This window comes from Manis javanica, chromosome 13, assembly GCF_040802235.1.
Source record: "Manis javanica isolate MJ-LG chromosome 13, MJ_LKY, whole genome shotgun sequence".
Classification (NCBI taxonomy): Eukaryota; Metazoa; Chordata; class Mammalia; order Pholidota; family Manidae; genus Manis; species Manis javanica.
Genome location: NC_133168.1, coordinates 92,472,379 through 92,491,216, shown reverse-complemented (window position 1 = coordinate 92,491,216; position 18,838 = coordinate 92,472,379). Strand labels below are relative to the sequence as shown.

The 18,838-nt window shown below is 55.8% G+C and overlaps 2 protein-coding genes across 2 annotated transcripts; both read left to right on the top strand.

The window, feature by feature from the left end:
- Positions 1–1,441: 1,441 nt before the first annotated feature.
- LOC140845816 (uncharacterized) lies at positions 1,442–4,144 on the top strand. Its single transcript, XM_073220902.1, has 5 exons — positions 1,442–2,160; positions 2,738–2,827; positions 3,153–3,319; positions 3,459–3,672; positions 3,907–4,144. Exons 1-5 carry the CDS (start codon positions 2,033–2,035, stop codon positions 4,142–4,144), a joined length of 837 nt encoding a protein of 278 aa, XP_073077003.1. The 5' UTR covers positions 1,442–2,032.
- On the top strand, positions 4,096–10,144 carry LOC140845802 (ral-GDS-related protein-like). The gene is made up of 9 exons (XM_073220892.1): positions 4,096–4,724; positions 5,475–5,690; positions 6,001–6,104; positions 6,591–6,660; positions 7,393–7,458; positions 7,801–7,869; positions 8,732–8,853; positions 8,962–9,068; positions 9,432–10,144. Exons 1-8 carry the CDS (start codon positions 4,212–4,214, stop codon positions 9,047–9,049), a joined length of 1,248 nt encoding a protein of 415 aa, XP_073076993.1. The 5' UTR covers positions 4,096–4,211; the 3' UTR covers positions 9,050–9,068; positions 9,432–10,144.
- The last annotated feature ends 8,694 nt before the right edge of the window (positions 10,145–18,838 follow it).

The window sequence follows — 18,838 nt, the reverse complement described above, 5'->3', positions numbered from 1 at the left end:
ACTATCTCAGAGGCATATCAGACCTCCTGACTTAGGTTGTCATTTAGTCAGAAGGAACCTTCATCTCCTTTTCCTTCCAGAAGATGTCACACTGGCCCATCCCATTGATGGCACTCTGCTGACTGGACCCAGTGATCGGGAAGTACAGCTCATCTAGGCATATTGACAGCACAGTCACGTGTCAGAAGGTGGGAAATAAATCCAACAAAAATTCAGGGACCTTTCATCTTAGAGAAGTTTCTAGAAGTCTATCGTGTGGGCATGCCAAGCTCTCCTAAGGTGATGAATAAGGTGCTGTATCTGAGCCCTCCTCCCCTCCACACACACAAAGTGCACAGCAGCCTGGTGGACACCCTCAGATTTCACAGGCAGCATAGACTTCATTTCCAGTGTGCTACTCTGACCCATTTACTGATTGGTGTGAAAAGCACCTAGTTTATGAGCAGCCTGGAACTGTGGAAGGTGGATGCCAGTAGATGGCAACACCTGGATCTCCTCTCATTGCTGCCCCTTCAAGGTGCAAACCTGAAAACGACCTAGCATGAGACTGACTTCCCAAGATCACAAGGCCCGGACCCGGACTGACTTGTGTGCTGTTCCACGCTCTGTGCCAAGCCTGGCTGGCATTCTTCCATCTCTGAGTCTGTGCATCAGACACACATGATAGCAGCCCCCAGGAGCTGGAGGTGTCATCCATGTATCCCTGGGGATGTCCCTAGGGAGGAATATCTGGCATGACCCTCCCTGTGCAGGTTGGGACATTGGGCAGCTCCTGGGAGGTGCTGTGGCTTCAGCAGGACAGGGAACTGGTGAAAAAAGCGGCCTGAGCTCAGCTCTTGTCTCCTCAGAGCTGGGACCTTGGTGTCATTGTCAAACAGCAAACGGAGGGCTCTGGTGTAGATCTGTGTACTCATGCATGGCAAGGGCCAGGAGGGTGGGCAGTCAGAAGCCCAGACGGGCATGTGGGCGAGTCTGAATTCAGGGAGCAGCCCAGGAAATGCACCCTTGAAGAAGTGATGTCACTGAAGACACGCCCAGTAGAACCTGAATTGTGACCCGGACAGAACCCAGCTCCTGGTCGCAGACCCCAGTCCTGCTCACTTGACCGGAGGCGCTCGACAGAGCAACATGCGGTCTTGTTGTGTGGAGCCTTCTGAAGGCGTGGGAGTCAGGGAAGCCGAGACGGAGAGTCTTCCTGCTCGCTGTGGGCGTTGGCTGAGAGAACACTTCCAACGCCTCTGTCCGTGTCTCCCGAGGAGCCCCGAGGTAACACAGGGCAGCCCAGAGCGGGCCCCTCCAGGACCAGGCCACTGTGTGACCCATCCCGGGCTGACCTTTCCCCGGCTCCTTGTGTGTGTGCGGTGGGTGTGGGGCATGGGGGGACTGCAGGCTGGGGAGGAGGGGGGCAGTCAGTGTCACAGCTCTGGTCTCATCACTCAGTACTGGAGGTGAGTGCTGGGACCAGGTACTTCCACCCACATGTTAATCCTGAGACCGGGTGGTGTCCTATTCTTCCCTCAGGGACTGGATGTCTAAGCAGATGGCCCTGTGTGCCTGATCTCGGGGGCAGGGTTTGGGTTCCACACTGCCCCCTGCGGGGAGGTCCACGCAGCCCCGGGTGCCTCCTCACCCGCTACCAGGCTCTGGCTTTGCAGAGCTCCACCCTGGGGAGCATGGAGGAGCTGATGGGTGGATTTACCTACTCCATCTCCCTGGACCTGGGGCAGGCTGCCTACACCCCAGGACCCCATTACAAGCCTGGTAATCTGCCAGGGCCCTCACAGGGCTGCCCCATGAGATTGGTCAACAGACCCACTCCAGAGAGCCTGGAACCTCGCTCCCGGGGACACCCCATGCCTCTCCTTGCTTGCATCCCATGGGGCTGGGGGCTCCCGGGTGAGCTGCAAACCTCCATTGTCCTGGTGGTTCCTGGGTTTCCCACTGACTATCTCTCTGCTGCTCCCCTCAGCGTGAACCTGAGCCATCTGTCCATGGGACTGAGGTCCCCAAGCGCAGGGCTCCCTGGACAGGAATGAGGAGGAAGGGGAGAAAGCTCACGGGACGAGTGGAACCAGCTCCAAACACCAGCCGGAGCGCTCCTGAGGCCACCCTCCCTCCTGAGGACGCTGACAAGCCACCCACGGGCCAACGGCTCCCGTGGTGAGCACCCACCCGCTCTTCGGCACCGTCGGGCCTCTGACCACAGCCCGCGGTGTGTCTTGAGTGTCCCCACGTGTCTGAGCCTCAGCATGCTCCTCTGACAGGCAGGGTGGTTGGCGATCAGCCTGTTAGGGTGCCCATGGGTAACACGGGAGGAGCTTAGAGGGGCTCCCCTGGTGTCTGGCAGTGCAGAAAGGACAGCCGACCAAGCCAGGCCACTTCGGAGCTTACTTCTCTTTACCGGATGAAAAGCCTAAGGCCTCACCCATCAGTGGCCTGGAGCCTGGCTCATGTGGAAAAGCACATGGGAAGCAGCCTTTTGGAATGGAGGCTCACGATTCCCTGTGGCTGTGCCCGGTCCTTGTCCTCATCATGGCCACAAGAGGGACCTCTGGGGACAGCAGAGGGGTACCTGGGAAGGTTCGGGTAGGACTTCCTTCAGCCACAATAGGTATGCAGCACCCACTTTGTGCAGACCCTTTGGGGACACTTAGCATAACTGAGTGAAGGAAACAGACACAGTACTGGGACCCCGTCCCGTGTGGAGTCAGGCAGTCACTTCAGGCGTCATCCGCAGGTCACAGCCGGGAAGCATCACGGGCGATACCCTCACCGCCTCCTCATGTAATGGGGGGCATGACAAGGGGCCAGAGGAGGATCTGAGAAAGTGAGCGTTCACTGGGCCAGGAGGGGGCACTGCCTGTGTGCACAAAATGGGTAGAGGAGGCGTGTAGGCCTTGGGGCAGGGGGCGCACAGCAGAGCCCAGCAGGTCACTCATCTTTGGATTCCCATGGGCGGGCTGACGACTGGGGACTTCCTATTCGGGAGGATGGGAGAGGATGGGGTCCCAGGACAGACGCGCAGGGTCAGGAAGGGGGAGGGGCAGGTGCCTGGACAGGCAGCGGAGTGCACACCGGCCAGGCCCACACAAGGGCGGACCCGGAGGGCAGTGTGGCTGGAAGGACCAGGCTTCTCACTCTGCCACCCCCAGGCCTTACCCCAGCTGCAGGATGGGACAGGCTAGGCGCCTTGCCTGGGAGCCCGAGCGTGTGCCCAGCATCATAGATGCCAGCCAGCTTTCATCCACCCTGGAGGGCCAACTCCTCCACCACTTGGTCCAGGAGGAACACCTGGGGCCCACGGTGGCAGAGCTGAAAGGTGAGGGGCTGCAGCCAGAGGACCATGTAGGGTGGGCTTTCCGGACTGGGGTTCCCTTCAAGGCAGTGTGGGATCTTCTGTCACTGTAAGGCACGGGGAATCAGGCCCAGGGTGACCCTCTCTCTGTGTCCTACTTCAGACCCACAGCAGATGCAGCTGGCTCCACAGACACAGGGAGGGCCGGCATGGTGGCTAGAGCCCGTCCAGGAGCTCCCTGAGACCCCTGTGCTGGAGCGACGGATGGTGTCACCTGCATCAGCCCCTGCAGAGCCAGAGGATGTCCCAGCAGTGGCCTCAGCCCCCATGGCAGGACCTGAGCTGGAGCCCAAGGAGCCCACAGCAGAGCCTAGCAGGTCAGTCATCTTTGGAATCCCATGGGCGGCCTGACAACTGGGGACTTCCTATTCGGGAGGATGGGAGAGGATGGGGTCCCAGGACAGACATGCAGGGTCAGGAAGGAGGACGGGCAGGTGCCTGGACAGGCAGGGGAGGGCACAGTTGCCAGGCCCACACAAGGGTGGACCCGGAGGGCAGTGTGGATGGAAGGAGCAGGCTTCTCACTCTGCCACCCCCCGGCCTTACCCCAGCCCCAGGATTGGATGGGCTAGGCGCCTTGCCTGGGAGCCCGAGCATGTGCCCTGCGCCATCGATGCAAGCCAGCTTTCATCCACCCTGGTGGGTCAAGTCCTCCACCACTTGGTCCAGGAGGAGCACGTGGGGCCCATGGTGGCAGAGTTGGAAGGTGAGGGGCTGCAGCCAGAGGACCATGTAGGGTGGGCTTCCCGGACTGGGGTTCCCTTCAAGGCAGTGTGGGCTCTTCTGTGATTATAAGGCGCGGGGAATCAGCCCCGGGGTGACCCTTTCTCTGTGTCCTCGTCCAGACCTACGGCAGATGCACCTGGCTCCAGAGACACGGGGAGGGCCGACTTCATGGCTAGAGCCCGTCCAGGAGCTCCCTGAGACCCCTGTGCTGGAGCGACGGCCACTGTCACCTACTTCAGCCCCTGCAGAGCTTGAGGATGTCCCAGCAGAGGCCTCAGCCCAGGGGCCAGGCCCTGAACGGGAGCCCCATGAGCCTTCGGGCCTGGGGCCCAGGGCACTCGCTAGAATGGCACCAGGCGTGGCAGAGCCAGGTCCAGATCCAGAGCCCACCAGCCCCAGTGCTGCGAGCCCCTGGGACATTACAGGAGTGGTCTCAGACCCCGAACTGGAGCCCCATGAGTCCTTGGGCACGGGGCCCATGGCACCTGCAGGAATGGCACAGGGCCGGGCAGAGCCACAGGTGGTCCTGGAGCCCACCAGCCCCTGTACCATGAGCACCCGGGATTTGCCGAGGGAGGGGGAGCTGACCATCCTGGCATTTGCCCCACGCCTGGTGGCCGAGCAGCTGACCCTGATGTGTGCGGTGAGCGGAGCGGGCTCTCGGGGTCGGGGGTGGGCCTTCCCTGTGTCACGGGCTACCCCACACCTGCCCTCCCCTGACGTGGACTCCTGTGATGTGGGCCCACATCCCAGCTTCCCCACGGACTCACCATGTTCCCTAAGAGACTCTCCTCACCCCAAGCCCTCAATGTCCACATGGGGACAGTAGGGCCGGCCCTTAGGGATCCCTGCAGACCAATGAGGAGCAGAGGGAAGGTGGGCAGGGCCTGGCCGGGCTGGGAGGGGCAGGGCAGGGGAGGGGTGCTCAGGGAGGTGCTGCCAGGGCCTTAGGTCCTCGGGCCATTGGCCTGGCAGGCTCCTATGGCTACCGCACTTCAGAGGCCCCTGCCATGGATCTGACTGCGTGGGAGACACAGACACCAACAAAGGTCCTGGTGGAGTTGTTTAAGGGGAAACTGCACCTGAGTGGGCAGCGGGATCCAGTGGATGGCAGAATGGGAGGCAGATGCCCCAGGCCGGGCAGGCGTGAGCTGCCTTGTGCCTCAGGGAGGATGTGAGTGAGGGGGCCTGTGAGCAAACCCCTCTGTGCCCCATTACTGTGGGGTCCTGTGCATGCGGTCCTGGGCGCCTCAGTGGACGGGGTCTGAAGTCCAGACGGCCACAAGGCTCACAGCACGTCCCCAGCTGCCTGGGACCCAGCTCTGACCAGTGACCCTGCCTGGGAACAGGGGCACCAGGGGCACAGCTGGATGACACCTCTTGTCATCCCCAGGAGCTGTACAGTAGGGTTGAATATGAAGAATGCAAGGTCTACGTAGAGAGACAACCACGGAGGGAAGCCATTGTGCTCCTGGCCCCCAACATTGTTAACGTCCTCAAGCACTTTGGTACAACATTTCATTTGGTCATCTCCTCCTGCCTCGGGGGCCCGAGCACGAGGGCCCAGGACAGGGCCCGAGTGGTGGAGTTCTGGATACAGGTGGCCAAGGTCTGTCATGGGACGGCCCCCGGGGTCCCCTCCTTGGCCAGCTCTCAGGATGGGTGCCTGCGGTCTACCCTGCATGGTCCCTGGGCCCTCCTGCCAGGGGCGTGCGGACCTGGACTCGCAGGCCCCGGGGGTGGGACAGCCATCCCTGGACCCTTCCTTGGGTTGAGGCACAGTCCTCCACCCAGGAGGGCTGCTCAGCAGGTACCAGGTGTGCTGGGGTCCCCGGGTGTCTGTCTCCTTAAGGACAGGAGTTCATGGGGGGATAGAGCAGAGAAGCAGGACAAGCTCTCAGCTCTGTCTTCCCTCCCAGAAGTGTCTGGCTCTCAGAAACTTTGAGTCCTTCCGTGCCATCAACTTTGCCCTGCAGCACCCTCCTGTACGTCGCCTGGAGAGCACCTGGGGACATGTGTCCTGGTGGGTAGTCCTGTCCCTGGGACCAGGGCACCTGAGTAGACAGGGATACCCCTACATCTTGCAGTGTCCCTCAGTGGGCTGGGACTTCCTGGGAGGCAGAAGAGCCATAAGGGCGGGGATGGTGGGCTCTTGGGGCCCCCTGTGGGTTAGGCCATGGGTACCCCTGCAGGAATCAGTTTCCTCCAATGTCAGCTGTGGGGTGAAGCCCATTGGAGATCTGGAGCTTGTGCTCTGCAGCAGGAGGTCTCTGCCCCAAGGACAGCGACCTTGCCCAAAGCAGATTCGCCCCTGGGAGAGAAGGGAATGGAGGCCCTGGGTGGAAACACGCAGCCCCCTCCCCAGGCCACGGATTCCCAGGGCTCAGGGCCATGGTGGAAAGCCTCCTGTGGGCTAGTGGGCCTTCTAGGATCCCCGGGAAAAGGGGTCGGCCCCGAGACTCTCCACCTGCTGGCCGCATGTATCCCTCCTCCTCTCCCCTCCCCGTAGGAAGAGCTCCTGGATCTACAAAAAACTTAGAAAGAGGAACAACAGGCTTAAAAGGAAACAGCTCATCAAGGTAAATGGGGGCTGGAAGTCTGGAAGGGAGGGGTCCTTTGGGCAAGTCCTCTGCCGCGCTGTGGCACAGCTTTGGGAAAGACTCGAGGAGTGTAGGGTGAGCAGGGGAAGGTGACGGGGAAAGTAGGGTCCCCCAGGCCCATAAGGGCCTCGTCTGTCTCCCTCCCTGGCTCTACTTCACTGCGGGCCTGGCATCCAGTGAGGACCCAGGGGACAGACCCCCGGTCAGGGCTGGGGCTGGTGTGGCATTTGCAGCAGGGTTGGGGCGTGTGTCTGAGCAAGGTCGGCTTCTCCCCTGGGTCCCCTGAGCCTGTCACGGCCCCTCTGTACCCTCAGGCTCCTCATGTGCACATGGAGGGTTGCCATCAGCCTGGGGGGCAGGCCTCCCAGGTGAGCAGGGTCCAGGGAGCACAAGATGGGCTTCAGCTTTGTGCCTACCCCACCTGGTCATGTGAGGGGAGCCGTGCTGATAGCCGGGTGACAGTGAGTGCTCAGGGCACCCTGGAAGGCAGAGGGACCTCCCCTGACCCTCTCAGGGCGGTGGCCATGGCCCAAGGACCCACATGAGTATGAGTGTGTGCTGGAGCCGGGGTCGCTCTGGGCTGAGAGCCTGCTGGAGGTGGGGACAGCGTAGGTGCCAGGGGGCTCGGGCAGGGCATCCATCCACCACGGTCTGGCTGTGGGAGGCACGTGGGAGGGGAGCAGGAGCACCTGAGTGTCGTGCACCTTGCAGGAGGCGAGGGCCATGGTGAGGAAATGGCAGCAGTCCCCCAGGGCATTACAGCATATGAACAAGCAGGTGAGAGTGGCGTGGCCAGGGTCAGGGCGGTGGGGGTGACCCTGCACCTGCTCCTGGTCCCACCAGCTCTGAACTGCCAGCTCTGGTGTGACCAGAAGGAGGGCGAGAGCAGCTGGGTACAGGGGGAAGTTGGAGGACAGGTGCAGGGCCCACAGGGCCTGGGAATGGCCAAAAGCCAGCCCTGGGAGGGACCAGGAGGGGAGAGCAGGGCGAAGGGAAGGGGGGAGGCCGCACAGGGTGATCCAAGGGAGCTGGGGGTGGCGGGTATGGGGTTCAGGAGAGGCTCAGTGGGCGCCCCTGAGGCAGGCGGGGACTCATCACCTCCCCACCCCGGTGGCACAGGGCATGGTCCCGCCGCTCGCACTGATCCTGTACGACGCCTTACAGAAACAACAGGAACATCATGTGGACGTGAGTGACCCAGCAGGGCTCAGGAGGGCAGAATGGTGGGGTTTAGCGAGGAGAGAGCCCCCAGTGAGCCCGGACCTCTCAGCACCAGCCACCCCTCTCGTGAGGCCCCCACCCCCACCCCAGGACCTGGGCTTCTTGGAGAGGACTGCCAGAAGGGCCCACCTAAAGCCCGATCCTGGCCCCAGGGCAGGCGGGGCTGAGGGCTCCAGGGGGCAGCATCTGGGCAGGACTGGTCTCCCCGTCAGGCCCTGCCCTAGGGGAGGGATGCTGCTCCTTCAGTGCAGGAAGCACATCGGGGGGCTGGCAGTGCCTTCCCACCTGAGGCCTCAGTTCCCCAGTGCAGTCCCTGCTTCTCGGTAGCCCCGAGCCCGGGACAGGGCCGGGTGCTCTTTGTGGGCAGGCCTGCCCCTTGGAGGGCACTAGCGGTCCTGCACCTTGAGAAAGGGTGGGAACGTTCTGGCCTCGTTCTGGGCTTAAGGGGCTGTTTCCGATGTAGTTTGGCCGCCTTGCTGCCTTCCAGGGTGATGGTATAAAACAGAAAGTTGATTGCCCAGCCATGAAAGGTGAGGGATGTAGTCAAGACCCCCTGGGCAGGACGTTGTCCTGGCCATCCCCTGGGTCTAACGTGTGTTGAGAGTTAAGACACACAGAGCTCAGGACACTAAAGGCTTTGTAAGGTGGGGGATGAGGTGGCATCAAGGTCACCTTCCTGGAGGAGGAGCTGGAGACCCAACAGTGGGAACAGGCTGGGCTAGATGGCATTGGAAGGAAGGAGGGTTTCCGTGAGCAGAGATCCGGGATCATCCCAGTGCCCCACTCCTCACCCCCTCCTTGTCTGCATCCTGTCCTTCCTCTGCCCCAGGCCACTGACTTCATAGTGGAGCTCCTCACATACAAGTTCCTGGCCAGGCAGTATGACCTGGAGCCCAAGGAGCACTTTTTGTCCTTTTTCCGGAGAGTGAAGATCCTGCGAGAGGACCAGTGGTGAGGCTGCCAGGAGTGGAGTGTGGGCTGTAGCTGCCGGCAGGCTCTGGGAGAAGGGTCCCCTGCCATGTGGCTCCAGGGGCTCACAGGTGTCCCTCTGTCCTGCAGCTACGGCCTGTCCTACCATCTGGAGCCCCAAGGTCAGAGGGCAGGCAGAAAAGGACTGTTAAAGTTCTTCAGGTCCCGCAAGATTTAAACTTACTGGCCAGGGCCAGGTGAGTTTCTGGGCTGGGGTGTTCAGCAGGGGGTGGGCTGTTCCCCAGTGTCAAGGAAACTTTGCGCCATGCAGGGTGTGGGAGCGTCCTAAAGACCGGTGCGGCTGCAATCCCGCTCCACTGCCGATCGGTTGTCCCAGACTGAAGGGTGGTTCCCCGCCCCCTGTGGGACCCAGTTTCCTCCTCTGTGAGTAGGTGACGCTCAGAAGCCTTTCTGTGACAGGGACTCCCAGGTGCTGGTGATTGACAGGACCCTCCGCACAGGGCCCGGAGCCCAGAGGGCAGTGGGGACGGGGTGGAAGCAGGATAATGGGGGGAGCCCGGGATAACCAGTCTCTTCTGCTCACCCGCGTGGCCCTGTAGCTGCTGTCATCGGGCCCTCGGCCCTGCTGGTGTCCTGGCTGCATGTGGAGGAGAGCTTCTTCCCCTTCGGGCAGGCGGCACCTGGCACCCCAGGACCCCAGTCTGCCTGCTGCTCCTCCTCCTCCCGCTGCTCATCCTGAGCCTCTGCCGGGGCAGCTGCTCTGGCACCTCCTCCTTCGGCCGACTCGGGCAGCTCCCCAGGCTGCCGCTGCATCCTCAACGACCCGTATGTAGCTGCGGCGCACCTGGCCACCTTCGTGCTGTGTCGTCCCCTCTGCTTGTGGCCCGTTGGACAGAGGCGAGCCACCCCACCGTGTGGAGGATGTTCCCCTTCGTGCAGGTGGCCTCCCGCCGTGACACCAACTCCTGCCTGGGCGCCGTCAGCCACCGAGTCGTAGCCACAGGGTTCCAGGAATAGCTGGGCGCTGTCCTCACCAGGCCCGGCCTTTCCCGGGATGGACATAGACACGGCGCAGTGCTGCGAGGGACCACGGCCTCCTGATGCCCAGCGGAGGCATCCGAGGATGCAGGGGTGGCCGACTGTCACAGGGTACCGGGACTTGCTTACAGGGGAGCCCCCTGTACAACTTCCTCCCCTCATCCCTGAGAAATAGCCCCCCCAGGCGCAGTGTGCTCTGGGTGTTGTCTCTGAGGTTTATGGTTCCTGGGGGTTGGGGTCATCCCTGTGCAGAATGTAATAAATGCTGAACGGATTGCCACCACACTGCTCTTTCTTCTCAAAGCTCTGCCCCTCCTGCGGACATCGTGTGCCCCAGCCCACCCCACCCCAGCCTCAAACTCTCTGATGCAGGGGGGCCCTGACCTCTGCCAGGTTGTCCTCCATCCTCTGTCCTCCCCCCGTAAGGTGCTGAGGAGGAGCATGGTGCTCCAAGCCCCAGGGTGGGACACCTCGGCAACACTGGGGAGGGCTGCTCAAACAGAAACTGAACCTTACTTCCTGTCACCTATAGATTATGATCAGACACGGAAACTTGTGTACTCGAGTAGATCCCAGGGCTGCAGGGTGCCAGTCTAGCACTGTCCCACTTAATGAGACAGAGCTGCTCCACACATTCCAGAAAATACCTTTGCGAAAAACTTCTTGGTCTCTCAAAGCACCTCCAAGAGGTGCACGCCTTCCACTGGGGGGCTTTGTCTGAGCCCACTTTCTCCACGCTTCACACCTCGGAGCACCCCCCAAAGCTCCCGGGTTCCCAGTCCTCCCCCATGGTGCCCCTCAGCCGCCCATCCCCAGGCCAGGCTGGTGTGAGTCCCCTGGTGTCCCACTCCTGGGTCCTGGCTGAGCAGCCTGATGTCTGCGACAAAAGGCTGGGGAGGCTGAGCGGAGGCACTTGGCTCTGATTCTCCCCACACGCTCTCCCAGGACTCTCAGGATGTGTTCACCCTCCCAGGAGGGGAGGCCTGGCCTGGAGGGGAGCTCCAGGATCAGCACAAACACCCCCTTGGGGGGTTCCAGGATGGAGAGAGTCTCCAGGCCTTATGCTGCAGGTGGAGCCCCAGATTGGGACTGGGGAAGCAGACGTGGGCCCTCCTGACAGCCTCAGGTGACCAGGAGACAGGAGGTAAAATCGGGACACCCAGGCCACCCTCCTTCCCCTGGACCTTACCACAGCACGCTCAGAGCCATCTGCCTACACGGTGGTCCCAGGTATGACCTCAGGCTCCCCGGCCACAAAGGGAGGGAGGTTTGGGCAGGAGGAGGGCAGGCGGGCCCCTGGCAGGGCTGTGGCACAGGTCAGACCTGTCATCCTGCACGGCCCACCAGCCTCACCCTGACACAGAAGAGCTTCTGGGCCCCAAAACAAAGCAGCAGCCCTGGGCCCGGTGGGTGGTCACTGGGCCAGCGGTCCGTCCTCAAATGGTGTGTGCAGGGGCCCCAAGCGCAACACGGCCTGGGCTGCTGGTGCTGGGACACCAGGCTCACACGGCTGTGGGCTGCAGCGCACCTTCCCCACCCGGCATGTGCTGGGGAGGTGGCAGGGCCCTCTGGCCCCTGGTGCGCTACTCCGCACCCAGGCACGGGCTCTGGGGGCTCCCTGTCTTCGGGCTCTTCAGAGAAGCTGATGATGGAGTTCTTGTTCACAGGCTCAGAGAATGAACTTTGCAAACACTCAAGGTAGGAGAGCATGTGCGAGGCTTTCATTTAGAGATAAAGCAGAGGACACAGCTCCTGGCTTGCCCCTGCCCGGAGGGGACAAGATAGCCCTGGGGTGATGCACAGTCTAGGGAATTTATAGGCAGGTGAGAGACAAAGGGCCAGGGATGCAGACCTGCTAAATGGTCCCCAAATGCTTATCTTTGAAGAGACACTAAGTTTCTTATCAGTCTTCCAGATTATTTTGCATACTTGCCATTATTACTTGCCTACATTGCATATCATTTGATTAGGGCTAGAGGAAGAAAAGCAGCATCTGGGTAAAGATAAAGAAAATAAGTCTGGCCTTTTATCAGGCTACGGTACATTTTACAATAACCTCATTTAATTGACACAGTGAAGACATGGGCTATGCTGCGGTCTTTTCTTACGTGGGGGATATTCAAACATTTCAGGCCAAGTTACTCCTGGATGTTTGGTTTTAATTAATCTCACACAAGAATGCTTATATTACTTTAGAGAATGAATGTGACTGACTTTGCTTACTTGTTTAATATGGAGTTTCAGTAGGGGTTTTATTCCGGAGGCCCTCACCCTGCTCTGTCTGCGCCCACGGTCCCTGCCTCACCAGCACCGAGGCTCCGCGGCTTCCCTCCCCAGCTGCCATTCCCTCCTAGTTCCTCCTCCAGGCTTCCCTTCCACACTCCCCAAGCTCTCTGCTCCCATGCTCGCACCCCTCTCCCCCCGGCCTCCCAGCCTTCTCCTTCCCCCACCCCTCCCCTGGGCTGGGACTCCTGTTAGGAGGGCGTTGTGCATTCTCCTCGGTTCTTGTCCCCGCCGCAGCAAAGAACTGAGAGGCAGAGACGCAGCAGTCAAGTAGAGTAAAGGTTTTATTTACGGAGAGAAAGTGCACACTCAGAGAGAGGGGAGTGTGGGCTACCTCAGAGAGGGAGGCGCACTGAAAGGGTGGGGGCTCCCCCTTGGAAGGATTTCTCAGGAATGCGACAAAGGGCTAGGGGTGTGGACCTGTGAAGTGGTCTCAAGATGAGACATGAAGTTTCTTATCAGTCCTCCCCCTGCTCGGATTCCCTCCAGCAGAGCAGCTTCCTGGCTGGGCAGCGTATCAGTTAAGACTGCCCTCCCTGCCTCCATGGTGGGCTGAGTTACTGTATGTTCGCTACAGACTGTGTTAAGAGTGGATAAAATGAAACTTCCTGTGGCCAGGATTCGCACCTGGGCCTAGTCGGCTAGCTCACCTCTCATGTGGGCAATAGGTTGCTATTGACTCTATAGAAAGAGCTCCCACCCAGTGCTCTGGGTGACACAGTGTCACGGCAGTGATGCTGCAGGAGACCAGAGCAGAGGCTGGAGTGGTGGCAGCGCTGAGGTCAGAGGCCCAGAGGATGGCTGTGTGGGATGGCTGTATAGGGAGGGAGGCCCAGAGGCAGACACGGGCTTACTGTATGTAGACTCGCTCTGATTGGGTGGGATGTTAGTGATGGACCTGCCACTGTGGAAATTAAGTTGGGTATAACCCTTTCACCCCAAGAACGTTTTACTATCATTTCATTAGTCACATTGAATCCATACTGAACTTGCCCAGGGTTGAAACCCTCTGGCAGGACATTAAAAATCTTACTTCTTAACTTCCTGGGTTTTAAAATGCAATCTTAGCTTTAATATAGAATCTTTCTTGTCTTTACCATGCTGTTCATGGCTGGGCTAGCTTGCTAAGTGAACTGTCCAGTCTGCAAATTACTTGATTAGGGGATGAAGGAGGAAAAACCGCATACAGGTAAAGTTAAAAAAAATCAGCTGGGCCTTTTAGGAGGCTCAAGTAAATCTTAGAGATGATTACAAACAATTAGCACAATAAAAACACGGACTACTTTCCTTCACCTGGGGAATATTACTGATCTCAGTGTGTATAATGCTTAATACAGAGTTGTGATAGGGGCTTTCCTTGCACATAGTCACACTGCTCTGACTGTAATTACCCTGCCTTGCTTTTTCCAGATGCCCCCACCCTTTTGTGTCTAAGCCCAGGGTCCCTGTCTCAAGCTGAGCCTGGGCAGCGATGCAGCCATGGGAGGAGGAGACTTTGCTCGGAGATGGTGAAGATTCAGGCCTCTGTAGAGTCGGGGGGGGGGTGAGGATCTGCACCTCACCTCTGTTGGCCCCCAAGTTCTCTCCTGATGGCCCCTCTGCGACTGTGCCTGTCTTAGGTTGTTCCTCCCTTGAGGAATCTTACCCGTCTCTGGCTAGCCAGCCATCCTCCGGGGCCAATCAGGGCGAAGTGAGGTATGTGGGTGAGAGGCGGCATCGGTTTTCTGTCTCCTTGGCTGCTTATGCCTCCGCGGCCTCCGTGCCCTGTACCTGCTTTAGGGATCCCTTGCCAGCCGGCACGGTCCCAGCTCAGGTAATATATTTTGAGGAACTCAGGCCATTTTTTATAACGTAACATATTTCTTCCGAAACAACACTGTAGAGAAGTTTCAGAAAAAATTTGGTTTGAGAAGGAAGGAGAAAGATCACAGAACCAGCAAACAGGAAGAAAGGTGGTAAGATTGGAAAATCCTCAGGGCAAAACACTGGGCATAGCTGGGAGCTGCACCCTTCTCTCTTTAACTGAAGTTGTAGGTGATGTTGGGTGCTGAGGGAGGCAGACTTCTGAAGGGGGGTTTTCACCCTCATTTTGGGAGCTGACCGCTGTATGATGACGTCTGACCAGCTGTGTGGGGAGCCAACGAGGACCTGTAACAGACACGACCTCGCCCCCAGATAAGCACCGCTGCTGGCATCTAGTTCTTTGCCAGTTTAGGAGTAATAAACTATAAATAACAAAAGACTTGCCATTTACAATGGTTAAAGAGCTGAGGAGAAGTGGATCCACAATAAGACAGTGGATATAAGGATATTTGGAAATATCTGTAATATAAAATACTCAATAAAGTTTAGCATTATTCCTTTGACAGTGCTTTCCAGGTAATTACAGCTGAGATAAATGTAAGCCAAATTAGCCAAATTTTCCCTAATGAGGAGAAAAAATTCCTCTGGCATGTTCCAGGGGGCCTCTGGAAAATTACAAGAGTTACTTAGAGGTAAGAGCACCTTTCTGAATTTGGTGTTGGTGAGACAAGGGACCGTGGGTTTAGGCAGAGTAGGGTGAGGGTCTCCAGAGAAAAAGCAGAGCAAGATCATTACAGTCAGAACAACGTAACAATGTGCGAAGGAGTCCCTAGCGAAACTCTGTGATAAGCATTACGCAGTCAGTCACACTAACTCTCCAGGGTGAAGATACCAGAGTAGAATATAGACATTCTTCCGTGAAATCAGTTCAAGCTCAAAAGGCCAGGAGCGACTCGGCCTGGACTGTCTGCGTGTTCTGCAGATGAAGAGTCTCTCAGCATAACCTGGACTTCTCTGTATCAGTTAGATCATGACACTAAAATTTACCTTAGCTTGCAAAAAGGCCCAGCTTATTTGTCACTGTACCTATATGCTGTGTTTATTTCTCTGATCCTAACCAAGTAATCCGCAACCTGAGCAAAAGATTCATTTAGTAAACAAGCGCTATAAACATCTCAAAAAGTTAAGAAGTAAGATTCTTAACACACTTTAGCAAACAGGCAACCACCCAGCCCACCTTGGGGGCAGGCCAGGCGGTCTTAATTGACATGCTCGCAGAGGGACACTGCTATCCTGAGAAAGAATCACAGCAGCAAATTTCTTCTGTTACTCATCAAAAATGAGCATTCTGGGACCACTTAACAAGTCTGCACCTGTAGCCCTTTACCCCCATTCCTGAAAATCCTCAACTGCGCGTACATCCCCTAGACAATGAGCCAACCACGGACTCTCAGGTCCCCTGCTGGCGTGAGCTAGGAGCTCTGTCCTCTCACCTTGATTCTAAATTAAAGCCTTTAACCTTGTTCTCCTACCTTGAGTGTCTGCGAAGTTCATTCTTTGGCTCGATGAACAAGAACCCCGGCACCAAAGGCACCACGAAAAGGCAGGGACTCGTCCTCCCAGACTGGTCAAAAATTAGATACAGAGCAAAGAAAACTGAGTGTGATTACAGCGCTTTCTCAGTATGCAGAACTAACGGCCGCAGGAGGCTCACACTCCCACGAAAAGCCCGCCAACTGAATCACACCCAGTAAAATAATGAATACCCTCTGTGTGTTCCAGTTGTACTCTTCCTGTCTTCCTCCACCTCTAGTGGAAAGAGCCAAAGTGCGTATTCCCCTATCAGAGGAAGCAAAGCAGGGAATTTCACCTAAACTGAAGGAATCAAATCCCCAGGCACAGCCAAGCACCATGTCAAAGGTCACACCCCACATCTGGCCAAACAAAAATACTATTACTCTATTTGTAGCCCGAATGCATAACTGTAAAATCCAACAGCTACCAGCTGATGGAAGGCGGAAGGGGCATAAAATTCCAGTGTTTAAGCCAACACAGGCACACGGTCCTAGTGCCATTCCAGTTCGTATGCACAATAAACATGCTCCAACACGTCACTATGCTCCTGTCAGCGGCCAGGCGATGTAACTGGTGCAGCTCAGCTGGCTGCTAACTCGCTTCAGGCCAGAGTAACAGAATACCAGCCCGCGGGAACAGGGACACCACACCGGGAGAGGGGAGCCTCTGGGCAAAAGGCAGGTCACAGACGTGAAAGTATGCTTCATAAAATTCAATGTCATTTTTTAAAGTGAGTCCCTGAAAGTCCCAGGAAGCCACCCAGAAACAAGCTTAGTTAGGGCCCGTGACCCAGGGGTGTGGGCGGGGGTGTGGTGGTGTCCCCATTTCCAATCCCAGGGTGCATTCACACAGTTAAGGGGCACAAAGAACTCAGGGCAGGAACCTGCGGGTGCATTTCCTTAGATTCTGAAATACTGTCACACTTCATTTTCTCTCTCAGATTTCATTACTCCTCCTCCCAGACCTCTGCGAATGCTTATTTGAAACACAAATGGGGGCGGGCAGTGTTAACGAGGCCTAACTGGGGGCTCTGAGTGGCCAATTGCACAAGAATCCATCTCAGCTCCTGGTTTCTGAGGCTGTGTGTTTTCCTTTTTCTCTTCTGCTTTTACATACACACAGGTGCAAGTCATGGCTGGCCTAAGAACCAAAGCCAGCAGGGGCTTGTCTTTGCGTAAAGTATCTCCATAATTTTATCACAAGAAGTCAGTAGGATTTTTGGATGAATACAGTCAGCATCTGACAGAACCCAAGAACATGTCCACTATTCAGGGGAATCACACGGCACAATAACCATACGTCTCAGATGTTTTCCTTAAAACTGCAACTTAGAAAGCATGCAAGCTAAAGTTAAGGAATTCTGAAGCTGACTGACTGCCAACAGGCACCCTCCCGCGGTGTAAGGGGAAAAAAGCATTCAGCGTTAAGGCGGCATCATCCCTATCGATGTAACATTTTCTCCATTTTACTTTCTATTTTGTCCCCACGGAAGGTAGTAACTTACCCATTTCCCCCACCTCCCAGCAGGGTGTCTTATAACTAAAATTTTATAGCTATAAACATACTAGTCAAACAGCTTTTTACATTTCTTCAACACTTGTTATTTCTGAAAGGACTAACTGTGAATACATCAATGACTGTGCCTTTTGATACCCCACAATAGCTCTACCTGCCTTAGCCCTTCAGGACACCACGAGCTCCTCGTCAGAAACACTCCCAGTATTTTGAAAACATTCAGTGATGTCTGTCTGCTTGGTATCAACTTCGGGTTTAATCTGTACAAATCCAACGTCCTCTGCGTCTGCTGAAACATCCCCTTATAATCTTCATTCCCATACCGGGCTTAGTCCGTAAAGATGTATTACAATGTAGAAAGCTATCAAGCGTATCGAGTATTTAGCTATGCAACCTTAGACCCGACACGGAAATTTTAAACCATCTTTTAGAGCCAACATAACTTTCCATCAAAACTGCCCTGAATATATTTTAAGGTTGCTAACTTCAACTTCAGAATTCCTCATTTTCCAAAAACAGGAGAATTATGATCAATAACAATCTTTGTTTAAATCACTCTATTCCTAGGATGCTGGTCATGAAAGTTAAGTTTTAAACAGGCCAAGCAAAAAGCTAAATATTTTGTAAATGCCTACTATTCATATCAATTCATATTCATGCCAATTATGTAGCCTGTTCCATATATTACCAAATTCTGTATGTTAGTTTGTAATCCATTTCTTTTTTCACAAACACAAAGATACAATTTCACTGAAAAATTCGGTCTCTAATACACTATTATTTCCCTAATATGTGTAAAGTCCAAGTTCACTGTGACAATAACGTCCCCACCTATGCTTCGACTCTGTGTGTATTTCCTACATCTATCATTCAGTATTTCATACATACTTCCCTACCTGTACTTTGACTTACACATCACTCTGAGAAACTGATGCTTGCCCTATTTTCACACCTTTATGAATGCCAGCCCATCATTCCAAATTTTAAAAATAACACAGACTGAGAGATAGAAAGATGGATGTGCCGATGGACAGATGATCAATCAGGTATAATAACAATATGAAGTAGCAGAAACTAGGTGGTAGGCGTTGGAGTGTTCCATGTGGAATCCTGCCGATTTCACTGAGCATTTGAAAATGTTATGATGAAACCTTGGGAGAACAACCGCCCATTTGCAAGGCCCACCTTACCAGCCACCACAGGACCCCATTTTTCTCCAAGGCATTTAACCCTTCCTACGACCTATCAGTTGTTTATGTGTGCACAACTCATCTCCCGGCAGGATTCACGTTTGAATCATTTTTCTCTCATTCAATTCCATCTATTACATCATCTTGTACACAACGACCATTCAACACATGACAAAAAAAATACTTATGGAAAAAAAAATAGTCACTGTTTATTTTACTAATAAAATTGTTCTCACATAATACAGACAGCTATCATCTGCAATACATAGGAAACTGAACCAGAAAAAACCTGTCTGTATTCCGAGAAAAAAAATGGCCCAACCAAGTATTTGCAATCTAAGATGTTAGAATGATTCAGGGAAGTAGTGAGACGCTGTAGAGTCACTACAGGTTGTCTCCGTGTTGTATCGCCCTCCCCGCTCCCCACCCTGCATTATGTGTGCTGATCCCGATGCCCCTCATTCCCCTTCTCCGTCCCCACCCACACTCCCCAGTCCCTTTCCGTTTGGTAACTGTCAGTCCGTTCTTGGGTTCTGTGAGTCCGTTGTGGTTCCCTCAGTTTTTGCTTTGATCTTATGCCCCACAGATGAGAGAAATCATAT